Below are 17,652 nucleotides of genomic sequence, written 5' to 3'. Positions count from 1 at the left end.
CCGGAGCCCGCCCAGACCCCGCCCAGACCCCCGGAGCCCGCCCAGACCCCCAGAGCCCGCCCAGACCCCCGGAGCCCGCCCAGACACCCGGAGCCCTCCCAGACCCCCGGAGCACGCCCAGACCAAGCCCAGACCCCTGGAGCCCGCCCAGACCCCCGGAGCCCGCCCAGACCCCCGGAGCCCGCCCAGACCCCGCCCAGACCCCCGGAGCCCGCCCAGACCCCCGGAGCCCGCCCAGACCCCCGGAGCCCGCCCAGACCCCCGGAGCCCGCCCAGACCCCCGGAGCCCGCCCAGACCCCGGAGCCCGCCCAGACCCCCGGAGCCCGCCCAGACCCCCGGAGCCCGCCCAGACCCCCGGAGCCCGCCCAGACCCCCGGAGCCCGCCCAGACCCCCGGAGCCCGCCCAGACCGCCGGAGCCCGCCCAGACCCCCGGAGCCCGCCCAGACACCCGGAGCCCGCCCAGACACCCGGAGCCCGCCCAGACCCCCGGAGCCCGCCCAGACACCCGGAGCCCGCCCAGACCCCCGGAGCCCGCCCAGACCCCGCCCAGACCCCCGGAGCCCGCCCAGACCCCCGGAGCCCGCCCAGACCCCCGGAGCCCGCCCGGACCCCCGGAGCCCGCCCAGACCCCCGGAGCCCGCCCAGACCCCCGGAGCCCGCCCAGACCCCCGGAGCCCGCCCAGGACCCCCGGAGCCCGCCCAGACCGCCGGAGCCCGCCCAGACCCCCGGAGCCCGCCCAGACACCCGGAGCCCGCCCAGACACCCGGAGCCCGCCCAGACCCCCGGAGCCCGCCCAGACACCCGGAGCCCGCCCAGACCCCCGGAGCCCGCCCAGACCCCGCCCAGACCCCCGGAGCCCGCCCAGACCCCCGGAGCCCGCCCAGACCCCCGGAGCCCGCCCGGACCCCCGGAGCCCGCCCAGACCGCCGGAGCCCGCCCAGACCCCCGGAGCCCGCCCAGACCCCCGGAGCCCGCCCAGACCCCCGGAGCCCGCCCAGACCCCCGGAGCCCGCCCAGACCCACGGAGCCCGCCCAGACCCCCAGACCCCGCCCAGACCCCCGGAGCCCGTCCAGACACCCGGAGCCCGCCCACCCCGGAGCCCGCCCAGACACCCGGACCCCGCCCAGACTCCCGGAGCCAGCCCAGACACCCGGAGCCCGCCCAGACCCCCGGAGCCCGCCCAGACCCCGCCCAGACCCCCGGAGCCTGCCTAGACCCCCGGAGCCTGCCTAGACCCCCGGAGCCTGCCCAGACCCCGCCCAGACCCCCGGAGCCCGCCCAGACCCCGCCCAGACACCCGGAGCCCGCCCAGACCCCCGGAGCCCGCCCAGACCCCCGGAGACCGCCCAGACACCCGGAGCCCGCCCAGACTCCCAGACCCCGCCCAGACCCCCGGAGCCCGCCCAGACCGCCGGAGCCCGCCCAGACCCCCGGAGCCTGCCCAGACCCCCGGAGCCCGCCCAGACCCCGCCCAGACCCCCGGGAGCCCGCCCAGACCACCGGAGCCCGCCCAGAACCCCCGGAGCCTGCCCAGACCCCCGGAGCCCGCCCAGACCCCGCCCAGACCCCCGGAGCCTGCCCAGACCCCCGGAGCCCGCCCAGACCCCGCCCAGACCCCCGGAGCCCGCCCAGACCACCGGAGCCCGCCCAGACCCCCAGAGCCCGCCCAGACCCCCGGAGCCCGCCCAGACCCCCGGACCCCGCCCAGACCCCCGGACCCGCCCAGACCCCCGGACCCCCGCCCAGACCCCCGGAGCCCGCCCAGACCCCCGGAGCCCGCCCAGACCCCCGGAGCCCGCCCAGACCCCCGGAGCCCGCCCAGACCCCCCGGAGCCCGCCCAGACCCCCCGGAGCCCGCCCAGAACCCCAGAGCCCGCCCAGACCCCCGGAGCCCGCCCAGACCCCCGGAGCCCGCCCAGACCCCCGGAGCCCGCCCAGACCCCCGGAGACCGCCCAGACCCCCGGAGACCGCCCAGACCCCCGGAGACCGCCCAGACCCCCGGAGACCGCCCAGACACCCGGAGCCCGCCCAGACCCCCGGAGCCCGCCCAGACCCCCGGAGCCCGCCCAGGCACCCGGAGCCCGCCCAGACCCCCGGAGCCCGCCCAGGGCACCCGGAGCCCGCCCAGACCCCCGGAGCCCGCCCAGACCCCGCCCAGACCCCCGGAGCCAGCCCAGACCCCCGGAGCCCGCCCAGACCCCCAGAACCCGCCCAGACTCCCGGAGCCCGCCCAGACCCCCAGACCCCGCCAGACCCCCGGAGCCCGCACAGACCGCCGGAGCCCGCCCAGACCCCCGCCCAGACCCCGGAGCCTGCCCAGACCCCCGGAGCCCGCCCAGACCCCGCCCAGACCCCCGGAGCCCGCCCAGACCCCCGGAGCCCGCCCAGACCCCCAGAGCCCGCCCAGACCCCCCGGACCCCGCCCAGACCCCCGGAGCCCGCCGAGACCCCCAGAGCCCGCCCAGACCCCCGGACCCCGCCCAGACCCCTGGAGCCCGCCCAGACCCCCGGAGCCCACCCAGACCCCCGGAGCCCGCCCAGACCCCGCCCAGACCCCCGGAGCCCGCCCAGACCCCCGGACCCCGCCCAGACCCCTGGAGCCCGCCCAGGACACCCGGAACCCGCCCAGACCCCGCCCAGACCCCCGGAGCCCGCCCAGACCCCCGGAGCCCGCCCAGACCCCCGGAGCCCGCCCAGACCCCCGGAGCCCGCCCAGACCCCCGGAGCCCGCCCAGACCCCCGGAGCCTGCCCAGACCCCCGGAGCCCGCCCAGACCCCCGGAGCCCGCCCAGACGAAGCCCAGACCCCCGGAGCCCGCCCAGACCCCCGGAGCCCGCCCAGACCCCCGGAGCCCGCCCAGACCCCCGGAGCCCGCCAGACGAAGCCCAGACCCCGGAGCCCGCCCAGACGCCGCCCAGACCCCCGGAGCCCGCCCAGACCCCCGGAGCCCGCCCAGACCCCTGGAGCCCGCCCAGACCCCGCCCAGACCCCCGGAGCCCGCCCAGACCCCTGGAGCCCGCACAGACCCCGCCCAGACCCCTGGAGCCCGCCCAGACCCCGCCCAGACCCCTGGAGCCCCGCCCAGACCCCTGGAGCCCGCCCAGACCCCCGCACAGACCCCCGGAGCCCGCCCAGAACCCCGGAGCCCGCCCAGACCCCCGGAGCCCGACCAGACCCCCGGAGCCCGCCCAGACCCCCGGAGCGCACCCAGACCCCCGGAGCCCGACCAGACCCCCGGAGCCCGACCAGACCCCCCGGAGCCCGACCAGACCCCCGGAGCCCGCCCAGACCCCCGGAGCCCGCCCAGACCCCCGGAGCCCGCCCAGACCCCCGGAGCCCGCCCAGACCCCCCGGAGCCCGCCCAGACCCCCGGAGCCCGCCCAGACCCCCGGAGCCCGCCCAGACCCCCGGACCCCGCCCAGACACCCGGACCCCGCCCAGACACCCGGAACCCGCCCAGACCCCCGGAGCCCGCCCAGACCCCCGGAGCCCGCCCAGACCCCCGGGGCCCGCCCAGACCCCGCCCAGACCCCCGGAGCCCGCCCAGACCCCGCCCAGACCCCCGGAGCCCACTCAGACCCCCAGACCCCGGCCAGACCCCCGGAGCCCGCCCAGACCCCCGGAGCCCGCCCAGACCCCCGGAACCTGCACAGACCCCCGGAGCCCGCCCCAGACCCCCGGAGTCCGCCCAGACCCCTGGAGCCCCGCCCAGACCCCCGGACCCCGCCCAGACCCCGCCCAGACCCCCGGAGTCCGCCCAGACCCCGCCCAGACCCCCGGAGCCCCGCCCAGACCCCCGGAGCCCGCCCAGACCCCCGGAGCCCGCCCAGACCCCCGGAGCCCGCCCAGACCCCCGGACCCCGCCCAGACCCCCGGACCCCGCCCAGACCCCCGGAGCCCGCCCAGACCCCCGGACCCCGCCCAGACCCCCGAGTGTGTGGGACTCGCTCCCACGGGGAGTGGGGAGAATGTGGAACTCGCTCCCCCGGGGAGTGGGGAGAATGTGGGACTCGCTCCCCGGGGAGTGGGGAGAATGTGGGACTCGCTCCCTTGGGGAGTGGGGAGAATGTGGGGCTCGCTCCCACAGGGAGTGGGGAGAATGTGGAACTCGCTCCCACGGGGAGTGGGGCGAGTGTGGGACTCGCTCCCACGGGGAGTGGGGAGAATGTGGAACTCGCTCCCCCGGGGAGTGGGGAGAATGTGGGACTCGCTCCCACGGGGAGTGGGGAGAATGTGGGACTCGCTCGCTCGGGGAGTGGGGAGAATGTGGGACTCGCTCCCACGGGGAGTGGGGAGAATGTGGAACTCGCTCCCCGGGGAGTGGGGAGAATGTGGGACTCGCTCCCACGGGGAGTGGGGAGAATGTGGGACTCGCTCCCACGGGGAGTGGGGAGAATGTGGAACTCGCTCCCCCGGGGAGTGGGGAGAATGTGGGACTCGCTCCCCACGGGGAGTGGGGAGAATGTGGAACTCGCTCCCCCGGGGGAGTGGGGAGAATGTGGGACTCGCTCCCACGGGGAGTGGGGAGAATGTGGGACTCGCTCCCACGGGGAGTGGGGAGAATGTGGGACTCGCTCCCTTGGGGAGTGGGGAGAAGTGTGGGGCTCGCTCCCACGGGGAGTGGGGGGAATGTGGGACTCGCTCCCTCGGTAGTGTGGAGAATGTGGGACTCGCTCCCACGGGGAGCGGGGAGAATGTGGGGCTCGCTCCCACGGGGAGTAGGGCGAATGTGGGACTCGCTCCCACGGGGAGTGGGGAGAATGTGGGACTCGCTCCCACGGGGAGTGGGGAGAATGCGGAACTCGCTCCCACGGGGAGTGGGGAGAATGTGGAACTCGCTCTCACGGGGAGTGGGGAGAGTGTGGGACTCGCTCCCACGGGGAGTGGGGAGAATGTGGAACTCGCTCCCACGGGGAGTGGGGAGAGTGTGGGACTCGCTCCCACGGGGAGTGGGGGAGGATGTGGGATTCGCTCCCACGGGGAGTGGGGAGAGTGTGGAACTCGCTCTCACGGGGAGTGGGGAGAATGTGGAACTCGCTCTCACGGGGAGTGGGGAGAATGTGGAACTCGCTCTCACGGGGAGTGGGGAGAATGTGGAACTCGCTCTCACGGGGAGTGGGGAGAGTGTGGGACTCGCTCCCACGGGGAGTGGGGAGAATGTGGGACTCGCTCCCACGGGGAGTGGGGAGAATGTGGAACTCGCTCCCACGGGGAGTGGGGAGAGTGTGGGATTCGCTCCCCACGGGGAGTGGGGAGAGTGTGGAACTCGCTCTCACGGGGAGTGGGGAGAATGTGGAACTCGCTCTCACGGAGATTGGGGAGAATGTGGGACTCGCTCCCACGGGGAGTGGGGAGAATGTGGAACTCGCTCCCACGGGGAGTGGGGGAATGTGGGACTCGCTCCCTCAAGGGAGTGGGGAGAATGTGGAACTCGCTCCCACGGGGAGTGGGGGGAATGTGGGACTCGCTCCCACGGGGAGTGGGGGGAATGTGGAACTCGCTCCCACGGGGAGTGGGGAGAATGTGGGACTCGCTCCCACGGGGAGTGGGGAGAATGTGGGACTCGATCCCACGGGGAGTGGGGAGAATGTGGTACTCGCTCCCACGGAGATTGGGGAGAATGTGGGACTCGCTCCACGGGGGAGCGGGGAGAATGTGGGACTCGCTCCCACGGGGAGCGGGGGAGAATGTGGGACTCGCTCCCACGGGGAGCGGGGAGAATGTGGGACTCGCTCCCTCGGGGAGTGGGAGAATGTGGGACTCGCTCCCACGGGGAGTGGGGAAAATGTGGGAATCGCTCCCACGGGGAGTGGGGAGAATGTGGGACTCGCTCCCACGGGGAGTGGGGAGAATGTGGGATTCGCTCCCACGGGGAGTGGGGAGAATGTGGGACTCGCTCCCACGGGGAGTGGGGGAGAATGTGGGACTCGCTCCCACGGGGAGTGGGGAGAGTGTGGGACTCGCTCCACGGGGAGTGGGGAGAGTGTGGGACTCGCTCCCATGGGGAGTGGGGGGGAGTGTGGAACTCGCTCCCACGGGGAGTGGGGAGAATGTGGAACTCGCTCCCACGGGGAGTGGGGAGAATGTGGGACTCGCTCCCACGGGGAGTGGGGGAATGTGGGACTCACTCCCACGGGGAGTGGGGAGAATGTGGGACTCGCTCCCACGGGGAGTTGGGAGAATGTGGGACTCGCTCCCTCGGGGAGTGGGGAGAATGTGGGACTCGCTCCCACGGGGAGAGGGGAGAATGTGGGACTCGCTCCCACGGGGAGTGGGGAGAGTGTGGGACTCGCTCCCACGGAGTGTGGGGGAAAATGTGGGACTCGCTCCCACGGGGAGGTGGGGAGAGTGTGGGACTCGCTCCCACGGGGAGTGGGGAGAATGTGGGACTCGCTCCCACGGGGAGTGGGGAGAGTGTGGGACTCGCTCCCACGGGGAGTGGGGAGAGTGTGGGACTCGCTCCCACGGGGAGTGGGGAGGATGTGGGATTCGCTCCCACGGGGAGTGGGGAGAATGTGGGACTCGCTCCCACGGGGAGTGGGGAGAATGTGGGACTCGCTCCACGGGGAGTGGGGAGAATGTGGGACTCGCTCCCACGGGGAGTGGGGAGAATGTGGGACTCGCTCCAACGGGGAGTGGGGAGAATGTGGGACTCGCTCCCACGGGGAGTGGGGAGAATGTGGGACTCGCTCCCTCGGTAGTGTGGAGAATGTGGGACTCGCTCCCTCGGGGAGTGGGGAGAGTGTGGGACTCGCTCCCTTGGGGAGTGGGGGGGGGGAGTGTGGAACTCGCTCCCACGGGGAATGGGGGAGTGTGGAACTCGCTCCCACGGGGAGTGGGGAGAATGTGGAACTCGCTCCCACGGGGCGTGGGGAGAATGTGGGACACGCTCCCACGGGGAGTGGGGAGAATGTGGAACTCGCTCCCACGGGGCGTGGGGAGAATGTGGGACTCGCTCCCGCGGGTAGTGGGGCGAATGTGGGACTCGCTCCCACGGGGAGTGGGGAGAATGTGGGACTCGCTCCCACGGGGAGTGGGGAGAATGTGGAACTCGCTCCCACGGGGAGTGGGGAGAATGTGGGACTCGCTCCACGGGGAGTGGGGATAATGTGGGACTCGTTCCCACGGGGAGTGGGGGGCGTGTGGAACTCGCTCCCACGGGGAGTGGGGAGAATGTGGGACTTGCTCCCACGGGGAGTGGGGAGAGTGTGGGACTCGCTCCCACGGGGAGTGGGGAGAGTGTGGGACTCGCTCCCACGGGGAGTGGGGAGAGTGTGGAACTCGCTCCCTCGGGGAGTGGGGAGAATGTGGGACTCGCTCCCACGGGGAGTGGAGAGACTGCGGGACTCGCTCCCACGGGGAGTGGGGAGAATGTGGAACTCGCTCCCACGGGGAGTGGGGAGAATGTGGGACTCGCTCCCACGGGGAGTGGGGAGAATGTGGGACTCGCTCCCACGGGGAGTGGGGAGAATGTGGGACTCGCTCCAACGGGGAGTGGGGAGAATGTGGGACTCGCTCCCACGGGGAGTGGGGAGAATGTGGGACTCGCTCCCTCGGTAGTGTGGAGAATGTGGGACTCGCTCCCTCGGGGAGTGGGGAGAGTGTGGGACTCGCTCCCTTGGGGAGTGGGGGGGGGGGAGTGTGGAACTCGCTCCCACGGGGGAATGGGGGAGTGTGGAACTCGCTCCCACGGGGAGTGGGGAGAATGTGGAACTCGCTCCCACGGGGCGTGGGGAGAATGTGGGACACGCTCCCACGGGGAGTGGGGAGAATGTGGAACTCGCTCCCACGGGGCGTGGGGAGAATGTGGGACTCGCTCCCGCGGGTAGTGGGGCGAATGTGGGACTCGCTCCCACGGGGAGTGGGGAGAATGTGGGACTCGCTCCCACGGGGAGTGGGGAGAATGTGGAACTCGCTCCCACGGGGAGTGGGGAGAATGTGGGACTCGCTCCCACGGGGAGTGGGGATAATGTGGGACTCGTTCCCACGGGGAGTGGGGGGCGTGTGGAACTCGCTCCCACGGGGAGTGGGGAGAATGTGGGACTTGCTCCCACGGGGAGTGGGGAGAGTGTGGGACTCGCTCCCACGGGGAGTGGGGAGAGTGTGGGACTCGCTCCCACGGGGAGTGGGGTGAGAGTGTGGAACTCGCTCCCTCGGGGAGTGGGGAGAATGTGGGACTCGCTCCCACGGGGAGTGGAGAGACTGCGGGACTCGCTCCCACGGGGAGTGGGGAGAGTGTGGGAACTCGCTCCCACGGGGAGTGGGGAGAGTGTGGAACTCGCTCCCTCGGGGAGTGGGGAGAATGTGGGACTCGCTCCCACGGGGAGTGGAGAGACTGTGGGACTCGCTCCCACGGGGAGTGGGGAGAATGTGGGACTCGCTCCCACGGGGAGTGGGGAGAATGTGGAACTTGCTCCCACGGGGAGTGGGGAGAGTGTGGAACTTGCTCCCACGGGGAGTGGGGAGAATGTGGGACTCGCTCCCACGGGGAGTGGGGAGAATGTGGGACTCGCTCCCACGGGGAGTGGGAGAATGTGGAACTTGCTCCCACGGGGAGTGGGGAGAGTGTGGGACTCGCTCCCACGGGGAGTGGGGAGAGTGTGGGACTCGCTCCCACGGGGAGTGGGGAGAGTGTGGAACTCGCTCCCTCGGGGAGTGGGGAGAATGTGGGACTCGCTCCCACGGGGAGTGGAGAGACTGCGGGACTCGCTCCCACGGGGAGTGGGGAGAGTGTGGGACTCGCTCCCACGGGGAGTGGGGAGAGTGTGGAACTCGCTCCCTCGGGGGAGTGGGGAGAATGTGGGACTCGCTCCCACGGGGAGTGGAGAGACTGTGGGACTCGCTCCCACGGGGAGTGGTTGAGGTGGATCATGCTGAAGGAGCGGGGGGTGAAGCTGTATAAACACACGAGCAGAGGGGCCGAATGGCGTGGTTCGGGGGGGACTGAAATCGAAGGTAGAAGTGGTTTGAAATGTGCGGTTGGAAGGGAGGAGGAGATTGAGGAACAGAGAGTCTGCGCCGTCGGTTTCCACGCCGCTCCAGCCTGACTTCCTGGCGCGCACTGGGGGGGCGGCGCCAACCCGCGCGTGTGCTGTGGCCTTACTGAACGCTACGGCCCCGACATGGCGCCGGGGTTCTCGCCCCGATCGCGGGCCAGTCCCCATCGGAGGCCTCCCCCCCCCCCGGGGATGGAGCCCGCCCCTCCCTCCCCCACAGGCCGCCCCCTCCGACCCTTCGCTCAGATTTCCCGCCGGCAGCGACCGGCGGCACTCTGCCTTTGCCACGCGGCCGCTCGGCCCCTCCGGGCCGGAGAAGCGGCGGCCCCCCGTCCGTGTGCAGCGGCCCGCGACCGGCGCCGCGCCAAACGTGCCGGCGCTTACCGCCGCCGATTCTCCGCACCCACGGGGCGCGGTTGCGGCGGTTCCCCGGCCCGGCGCAGGGCTGGGAGGATCGCGCCCCTCGTTTGAGAATCCACAGGTGTGTTACTGAGGTGAAAGATGTACAAGGGATGTCTGGAAGTCTCCGCATCACGAACCAGCTGTCTAGCCGACTGAGCTAAACCAGCTCCTATACCTTGCAAAAATCAAACCACTCCAGAGATAGGCAGCACAGTGGTTAGCACCACTGCCCCTCGCAGTGCCAGGGACCCGGGTTCAATTCCCCGTGGAGCGCTCGGGGGGGAAACCCACGCAGACACGGGGAGAACGTGCAACCTCCACACAGTCACCCAAGGCCGGAATCGAACCCGTATCCTGGCGCTGTGAGGCAGACCACTGTGCCGGGGGCGGCCATGTTGCACTGACAGAAGGATCCGGATAAGGGACACAGGGGAGCAGATAGGGACAAGATATTTCACCGTCTTTCGTACCCAATGCCAGCTCTTCGTCATCACTTTTAAATTCCTCTCCTGGGTCCTCCTCTTCCTCCTCTTCGTCCTCCTCCTCGTCATCCAGGGTGAAGGATAAACTGGCAATCTTCCTCTCTCCTCCTTCTTCCGCTCTCTCTCTTTCTGTTTCTCGAGCTTTCTGGAGGGCAAGAGGGGAGGACAATGTGAAACGCTCCCTCCTTTGTAGTGTGAGGATGGAGTCGAGACGGAGATGTGAGCGAGGGGGACAGGGAGAGAAGGGGGGGGGAACGAGGGGGGAGAGAGGGGGATGGGGAGAAAGAGAGAGAGGGATGGGGAGAGAGGGGGGAACAGGGGGAGAGAGAGGGGGATGGGGAGAAAGAGAGAGGGACAGGGCGAGGGGGGAAACGGGGGGGGGGAGAGAGGGGGAAACGGCGGGAGGTGGGTATGGGGAGAGACAGGGGGTGTCGGGGGGGGAGAGAGAGAGGGGGAACGGAAGATACAGAGGAACGGGGAAAGAGAGGGGGGGAATTAGGGAGGGCGAGAGAGAGGTACGGAAGGAGAGAGGGAGACGGGAAGAGAGAGAGGGGGACAGGGGAGAGAGAGAGGGGGACAGGGGAGAGAGAGAGGGAGGACAGGTAAGAGAGGGGGACGGGAAGAGAGAGAGGGGGACGGGAGAGAGAGAAGGGGACAGGGGAGAGAGAGAAGGGGACAGGGGAGAGAGAGAGGGGGGATGCAAAAAGAGAGAGAGGGACAGGGGAGAGAGAGGGACGAGGGGAGAGAGAGAGGTGGTAATGGGGGTGAAAGAGGGGAGAGAGGTGGTGATGGGGTGAAAGAGGGGGGAGAGAGAGGGGGATGGGAAGAGAGAGAAGGGGATGGGATGAGAGAGGGGGGACGGGGGAGAGATAGTGGGACGGGGAGAGATAGGGGGATGGGGTGAGAGAGAGGGGGACGGGGGAGAGAGAGGGGATGGGTGAGAGAGAGGGGACGGGGGAGAGAGAGGGGGACGGGGGAGAGAGAGGGGGACGGGGGAGAGAGAGGGGACGGGGGAGAGAGAGGGGACGGGGGGGAGAGAGAGGGGGACGGGGGAGAGAGAGGGGGACGGGGAGAGAGAGGGGGACGGGGGAGAGAGAGGGGGACGGGGGAGAGAGAGGGGGACGGGGGAGAGAGAGGGGGACGGGGGGAGAGAGAGGGGACGGGGGAGAGAGAGGGGGACGGGGAGAGAGAGGGGGACGGGGGAGAGAGAGGGGGACGGGGGAGAGAGAGGGGGACGGGGGAGAGAGAGGGGACGGGGGAGAGAGAGGGGGACGGGGGAGAGAGAGGGGGACGGGGGAGAGATCGGGGGACGGGGAGAGATCGGGGGACGGGGAGAGATCGGGGGACGGGGGAGAGATCGGGGGACGGGGGAGAGATCGGGGGACGGGGGAGAGATCGGGGACAGGGGAGAGATCGGGGGACAGGGGGAGGAGATCGGGGGACGGGGGAGAGATCGGGGGACGGGGAAGAGATCGGGGGACGGGGAAGAGATCGGGGGACGGGGAAGAGATCGGGGGACGGGGAAGAGATCGGGGGACGGGGAAGAGATCGGGGACGGGGGAGAGATCGGGGGACGGGGGAGAGATCGGGGGACGGGGGAGAGATAGGGGGAGAGATAGAGGGATGGGGGGAGAGAGGGAGACGGTGAGAGAGAGAGAGAGGGGGGATGGGGTGAGAGAGGGGACGAGGGAGAGATAGGGGATGGGAGAGAGTGGGACGGGGAGAGGGGGGGGTTGAGAGAGGGGGAAGGGGGACAGCGAGAGGGGGACAGGAGGGGAGACGAGAGAGGGGGACAGGGGGTAGAGAGGGGGGGGGGAGAGAGAGAGGGGGGACAGCGGGTAGAGAGGGGGGAGAGAGAGGGGGACAGCGGGTAGAGAGGGGGACGGGGGGTAGAGAGGGGGATGGAGAGAAAGGGGGGACAGAGAGAGAGAGGAGGACGGGGGAACAGAGAGGAGGACCGGGGGATAGAGAGGAGGACGGGGGTGGAGAGACGGCGGTGTTCCCCCCTCTTTTCTGTCTTCTTGTTTTTTATCCTCTGGGGGGGTTGTTGGGGGGTTTTGTGGGGGATGGGGGAGGGTCGTGGGTGAGTGCATTGGGCTCTGGGGGGTCATTGTTCTTTGTTCTGTGGGGCCGGGTTTTTTTTTGTTCTGATATTGTTGTTTGCACCAAGATAATGTTTAAGCCGGGGATGGGGGGGGCATTGGATTTGAAGACGGGGGGTGGGGGAGTGGCTGTCTCGATAAATAAGCGGGCAGGGTTGGAAGCGGAGAACACAGTGGCAGTCTCCGGGAGGAGGTTCATTATGGTGAGTGGGATAGAGGAGGGGGAATGCCCGTGGTGTTGGTGAATGTTTAAGCCCCGAAGGGCCTGTACTGCGCTGTAATGTTCTATGTTCTATGATCTGCAACAATGTAGAGTCGGGAGCGTGCTGGGACAATCCCGGGACCTGGACCCGCACCGGTTCAACGACACGGGTGAGATTTTGCCCGCCACGTTGTGGGAGGCACTGAACGTAGTGGGTGAGGGGGGGAGTTTATTTCAATATGGGGGCGCATAGGGACAAGAGGGAGCGGGCGGAGATGGCGAAGTTGGTGGAGGAGATCCTGCAGGTAGATAGAAGGGATTCGGAGGGCCCCGGGGGTGGGGTTGTTGAGGGAGCGACAGAAACTTCAGATGGAGTGATATCCACGGGTAAGGCGGGCAGGGCAGTTGAGTCGGGTGAAGGGGGCGGGTTATAAATACGGGGAAAAGGCGAGTAGGATGATGGCACATCAACTGTGGAAGGGAGATCGGAAAGGTGAAGGATAGGACGGGGAACGCGGTCATGGACCCGGTGGGGGTGACTTGGGGGCAGCGGGGGTGAATGGGGCGGTGGGGGTGAAACGCCCCCTCCTTTGTGGTATGAGGTTACAGAAGGTTGTAGGAGTCGGAACCCCCTGGCCCGGGTGGAGGGAATGAAGCATTTTTTGGGCGTGTTGAAGTTCCCAAGGGTGGAGGATATGATTTGATTTGATTTATTGTCACACGTACCGAAGTGCAGTGAAAAGTAATTTTCTGCGGCCAAGGGAACGTACACAGCAGACAAAAGAATAATCGACAGAGAACATTGACAAATGGGACATCGACAGTGATTGGTTACAGTGCGGAGCAAGGGGCCAAAACAAATCAAATACATGAGCAAGAGCAGCATAGGGCGTCGTGTAATAGTGTTCTCACAGGGAACAGATCAGTTTGAGGGGGGGGTCGTTGAGGAGTTTAGTAGCTGTGGGGGGGTGGTAAGCAGGAGGACCTCGTGGAGGGATTGGGAGCCCATATTGGACTGGTGGAGGTGTTGGAGGGTTTAGGGACGGGACGGGAGCCCGGTGGAATTCTATAAAAACGTTTTTGAGGGACTTGGCGCCTCCTGCTGGTGAGGGCGGTGCAATGAGGCGAAGGAGCAGGGAGTGATCGCAGGCCTCAGGCTCCTTAATTTCAAATCGGGATAAGGATTCGGAACAGTGTGGATCTTCTCGGCCAATTTCATTTTTAAATGTGGACGCTAAGTTGCTGGCCAAGATCTTGGATTGAGGGCTGTGTGCCGGGGGTGATAGGGGAGGACCAGACGAGGTTTGTAAAGGGGAGGCATCTGTTGGCCAACATCAGGCGGTTGTTAAATGTTAGAATGATGCCCCGCGAGGGACGAAGTCTGGAGGTGGTGGTCGCCATGGATCTGGAGAAGGCCTTCGACTGGCTGGAGTGGGATTATTTGTGGGGGGGTGCTGGGGCGGTTTGGGTTTGGACAGGGGTTTGTGGACTGGGACCGGTTATTGTACCAGGCACCGGTGGCGAGAGTGCGGACAAACTGGGTGAGTTTGGAATATTTCCGGCTGCACAGGGGACGAGGCAGGGAAGTCCACTCTCTCCATTGCTCTTTGCCTTGGCACAGAGCCACTGGCAATGGCACTGAGAGCATCAAGGGACTGGCAGGGATAGTACGTGGGGTGTGGAGCATAGGGTCTCGCTGTTCGTGGACAATCTGCTGTTGTACATATCACATCCTTTGGAAGTTATTGAGGGCATTATGAGCATATTGGAGGAATCTGATCGATTCTCGGGGTACAAGTTGAATATGGGGAAGAGCGAGGGGGCTGGAGAAGAGGCTAGGTGGTGGGGGGGGGGGGGGGAGGGAACATCAGCACGTGGGCATTCAGGTGGCGCGGGGGTGGGCGCAGCTGCACAAGCTGAATTAGGCTGGTGGGAACAGGTGAAGGCGGGTTTTTAGGAGGTGGGATGTGCTCCCGCTCTCGTTGGCGGGACGAGTGCAATCGGTGAAGATGACGATTCTCCCGAGGTTTTTATTTGTGTTCCAGAATCTCCCGATCTTCATTGCAAAAGGCGTTTTTAGGAGGGTGAATGCACTGATACCAGGGTTTGTTTGGGCAGGTAATGTCCCGTGGGTGAAGAAGGTGCTGCTGGAGCTGGGGTTGGATTGGATTTGTTTATTGTCACGTGTACCGAGGTACAGTGAAAAGTATTTTTCTGCGAGCAGCTCAACAGATCATTAAGTACATGGGAAGAAAAGGGAATAAAAGAAAATACATAATAGGGCAACACAACATATACAATGTAACTACATAAGCACTGGCATCGGATGCAGCATACAGGGTGTAGTGTTAATGAGGTCAGTCCATAAGAGGGTCATTTAGGAGTCTGGTGACAGTGGGGAAGAAGCTGTTTTTGAGTCTGTTCGTGCGTGTTCTCAGACTTCTGTATCTCCTGCCCGATGGAAGAAGTTGGAAGAATGAGTAAGCCGGGTGGGAGGGGTCTTTGATGATGCTGCCCGTTTCCCCCAGGCAGCGGGAGGTGTAGATGGAGTCAATGGATGGGAGGCAGGTTCGTGGGATGGACTGGGGCGGGGGAGAGAGAGCAGGGCGGGGGAGAGAGAGCAGGGCGGGGGAGAGAGAGCAGGGCGGGAAGAGAGAGCAGGGCGGGGGAGAGAGAGCGGGGCGGGGGTGAGAGAACGGGGCGGGGGAGAGAGCGATGCGGGGGAGAGAGAGCGGGACGGGGGAGAGAGAGCGGGGCGGGGAGAGAGAGCCGTGCGGGGAAGAGAGAGCGGGGCGGGGGAGAGAGAGGGGGAAGGGGGGAAGAGGGGGGGACGGGGGAGGGAGAGAGAGAGAACGATGGGGGGAGAGAGGGGGATGGGAGAGAGAGGGGGGATGGGGAGAGAGAGCGGGGCGGGGGAGAGAGAGCGGGGCGGGGGGAGAGAGAGCGGGGCGGGGGAGAGAGAGCGGGGCGGGGGAGAGAGAGCGGGGCGGGGGAGAGAGAGCGGGGCGGGGGAGAGAGAGCGGGGCGGGGGGAGAGAGAGCGGCGGGTGTGAGGGAGCGGGGCGGGGGGGAGAGCGGGTCGGGGGAGAGAGCAGGTCGGGGGAGAGAGCGGGTCGGGGGAGAGAGGCGGGTCGGGGGAGAGAGAGCGATGCGGGGGAGAGAGAGCGGGGGCGGGGAGAGAGAGCGGGGCGGGAGAGAGAGCGGGCGGGGAGAGAGAGCGGGGCGGGGAGAGAGAGCGGGGCGGGGAGAGAGAGCGGGGCGGGGAGAGAGAGCGGGGCGGGGAGAGAGAGCGGGGCGGGGAGAGAGAGCGGGGCGGGGAGAGAGAGCGGGGCGGGGAGAGAGAGCGGGGCGGGGAGAGAGAGCGGGGCGGGGAGAGAGAGCGGGGCGGGGAGAGAGAGCGGGGCGGGGAGAGAGAGCGGGGCGGGGAGAGAGAGCGGGGCGGGGAGAGAGAGCGGGGCGGGGAGAGAGAGCGGGGCGGGGAGAGAGAGCGGGGCGGGGGGAGCGAGAGCGGGGGCGGGGGAGGAGCGGGAGCGAGGAGAGGAGAGAGAGCGGGGGCGGGGAGAGAGAGCGGGGCGGGGAGAGAGAGCGGGGCGGGGAGAGAGAGCGGGGCGGGGAGAGAGAGCGGGGCGGGGAGAGAGAGACGGGGCGGGAGAGAGAAAGCGGGGCGGGGAGGAGAAAGCGGGGCGGGGAGAGAAAGCGGGGCGGGGAGAGAGAACGGGGCGGGGAGAGAGAACGGGGCGGGGAGAGAGAGCGGGGCGGGGAGAGAGAGCGGGGCGGGGAGAGGAGAGCGGGGCGGGGAGAGAGAGCGTGGGCGGGGAGAGAGGAGCGGGCGGGAGAGAGTGCGGGGCGGGGGAGAGAGTGCGGGGCGGGGGAGAGAGTGCGGGGCGGGGAGAGAGTGCGGGGCGGGGAGAGAGTGCGGGGCGGGGGAGAGAGTGCGGGCGGGGGAGAGAGTGCGGGGCGGGGGAGAGAGTGCGGGGCGGGGGAGAGAGTGCGGGGCGGGGGAGAGAGTGCGGGGCGGGGGTGAGAGTGCGGGGCGGGGGTGAGAGTGCGGGGCGGGGGTGAGAGTGCGGGGCGGGGGAGAGAGTGCGGGGCGGGGGAGAGAGTGCGGGGCGGGGGGAGAGAGTGCGGGCGGGGGAGAGAGTGCGGGGCGGGGGAGAGAGTGCGGGGCGGGGGAGAGAGTGCGGGGCGGGGGAGAGAGTGCGGGGCGGGGGAGAGAGTGCGGGGCGGGGGGAGAGAGTGCGGGGCGGGGGAGAGAGTGCGGGGCGGGGGAGAGAGTGCGGGGCGGGGGAGAGAGAGTGCGGGGCCGGGGGAGAGAGTGCGGGGCGGGGGAGAGAGTGCGGGGCGGGGGGAGAGAGTGCGGGGCGGGGGAGAGAGTGCGGGGCGGGGGAGAGAGTGCGGGGCGGGGGAGAGAGTGCGGGGCGGGGGAGAGAGTGCGGGGCGGGGGAGAGAGTGCGGGCGGGGGAGAGAGTGCGGGGCGGGGGAGAGAGTGCGGGGCGGGGGAGAGAGTGCGGGCGGGGGAAGAGAGTGCGGGGCGGGAGAGAGAGTGCGGGGCGGGGGAGAGAGTGCGGGGCCGCGGGGAGAGAGTGCGGGGCGGGGGAGAGAGTGCGGGGCGGGTGGAGAGAGTGCGGGGCGGGGGAGAGAGTGCGGGGCGGGGGAGAGAGTGCGGGGCGGGGGAGAGAGTGCGGGCGGGGGAGAGAGTGCGGGGCGGGGAGAGAGTGCGGGGCGGGGGAGAGAGTGCGGGGCGGGGGAGAGAGTGCGGGGCGGGGGGGGGAGAGAGTGCGGGGCGGGGGAGAGAGTGCGGGGCGGGGGAGAGAGTGCGGGGCGGGGGAGAGAGTGCGGGGCGGGGGAGAGAGTGCGGGGCGGGGGAGAGAGTGCGGGGCGGGGAGAGAGTGCGGGGCGGGGGAGAGAGTGCGTGGACGGGGGAGAGTGCGGGGGCGGGGGAAGAGCGGGGGCGGGGGAGAGAGAGTGGGGCGGGGAACAGAGTGCGGTGCGGGTGAAGAGCGGGGGCGTGGGAGAGAGAAGTGGGGCGGGGGAGAGAGAGTGGGGCGGGGGAGGGGGGAGAGAGAGTGGGGCGGGGGAGAGAGAGTGGGGCGGGGGACAGAGAGTGGGGCGGGGGAAAGAGAGTGGGGCGGGGGAAAGAGAGTGGGGCGGGGGAGAGAGAGTGGGGCGGGGAGAGAGAGTAGGGCGGGGGAGAGAGAGTGGGGCGGGGGACAGAGAGTGGGGCGGAGGAAAGAGAGTGGGGCGGGGGAAAGAGAGTGGGGCGGGGGAAAGAGAGTGGGGCGGGGGAAAGAGAGTGGGGCGGGGAAAGAGAGTGGGGCGGGGGAAAGAGAGGTGGGGCGGGGGAAAGAGAGTGGGGCGGGGGAAAGAGAGTGGGGCGGGGGAAAGAGAGTGGGGGCGGGGGAAAGAGAGTGGGGCGGGGGGAAAGAGAGTGGGGCGGGGGAAAGAGAGTGGGCGGGGGAAAGAG

General features: G+C 69.2%; 1 protein-coding gene across 1 annotated transcript in view; it reads right to left on the bottom strand.

Annotated features, from left to right (window-relative positions):
* Nucleotides 1-10,030, bottom strand: part of LOC140407019 (protein FAM50A-like) — a gene marked incomplete at both ends in the record, with an annotated part of 45,763 nt that extends 35,733 nt beyond the window's left edge. The window contains one exon of the mRNA XM_072494805.1: nucleotides 9,874-10,030. Coding sequence (XP_072350906.1) covers nucleotides 9,874-10,030 — 157 coding nt within the window. The remainder of the gene's footprint in view (nucleotides 1-9,873) is intronic.
* Between the last annotated feature and the right edge of the window lie 7,622 nt (nucleotides 10,031-17,652).

Source organism: Scyliorhinus torazame, unplaced genomic scaffold (assembly GCF_047496885.1).
Source record: "Scyliorhinus torazame isolate Kashiwa2021f unplaced genomic scaffold, sScyTor2.1 scaffold_1092, whole genome shotgun sequence".
NCBI lineage: Eukaryota > Metazoa > Chordata > Chondrichthyes > Carcharhiniformes > Scyliorhinidae > Scyliorhinus > Scyliorhinus torazame.
Note: the sequence above shows the minus strand (reverse complement) of the source record. Positions and strands in the feature narration are given on the sequence as shown.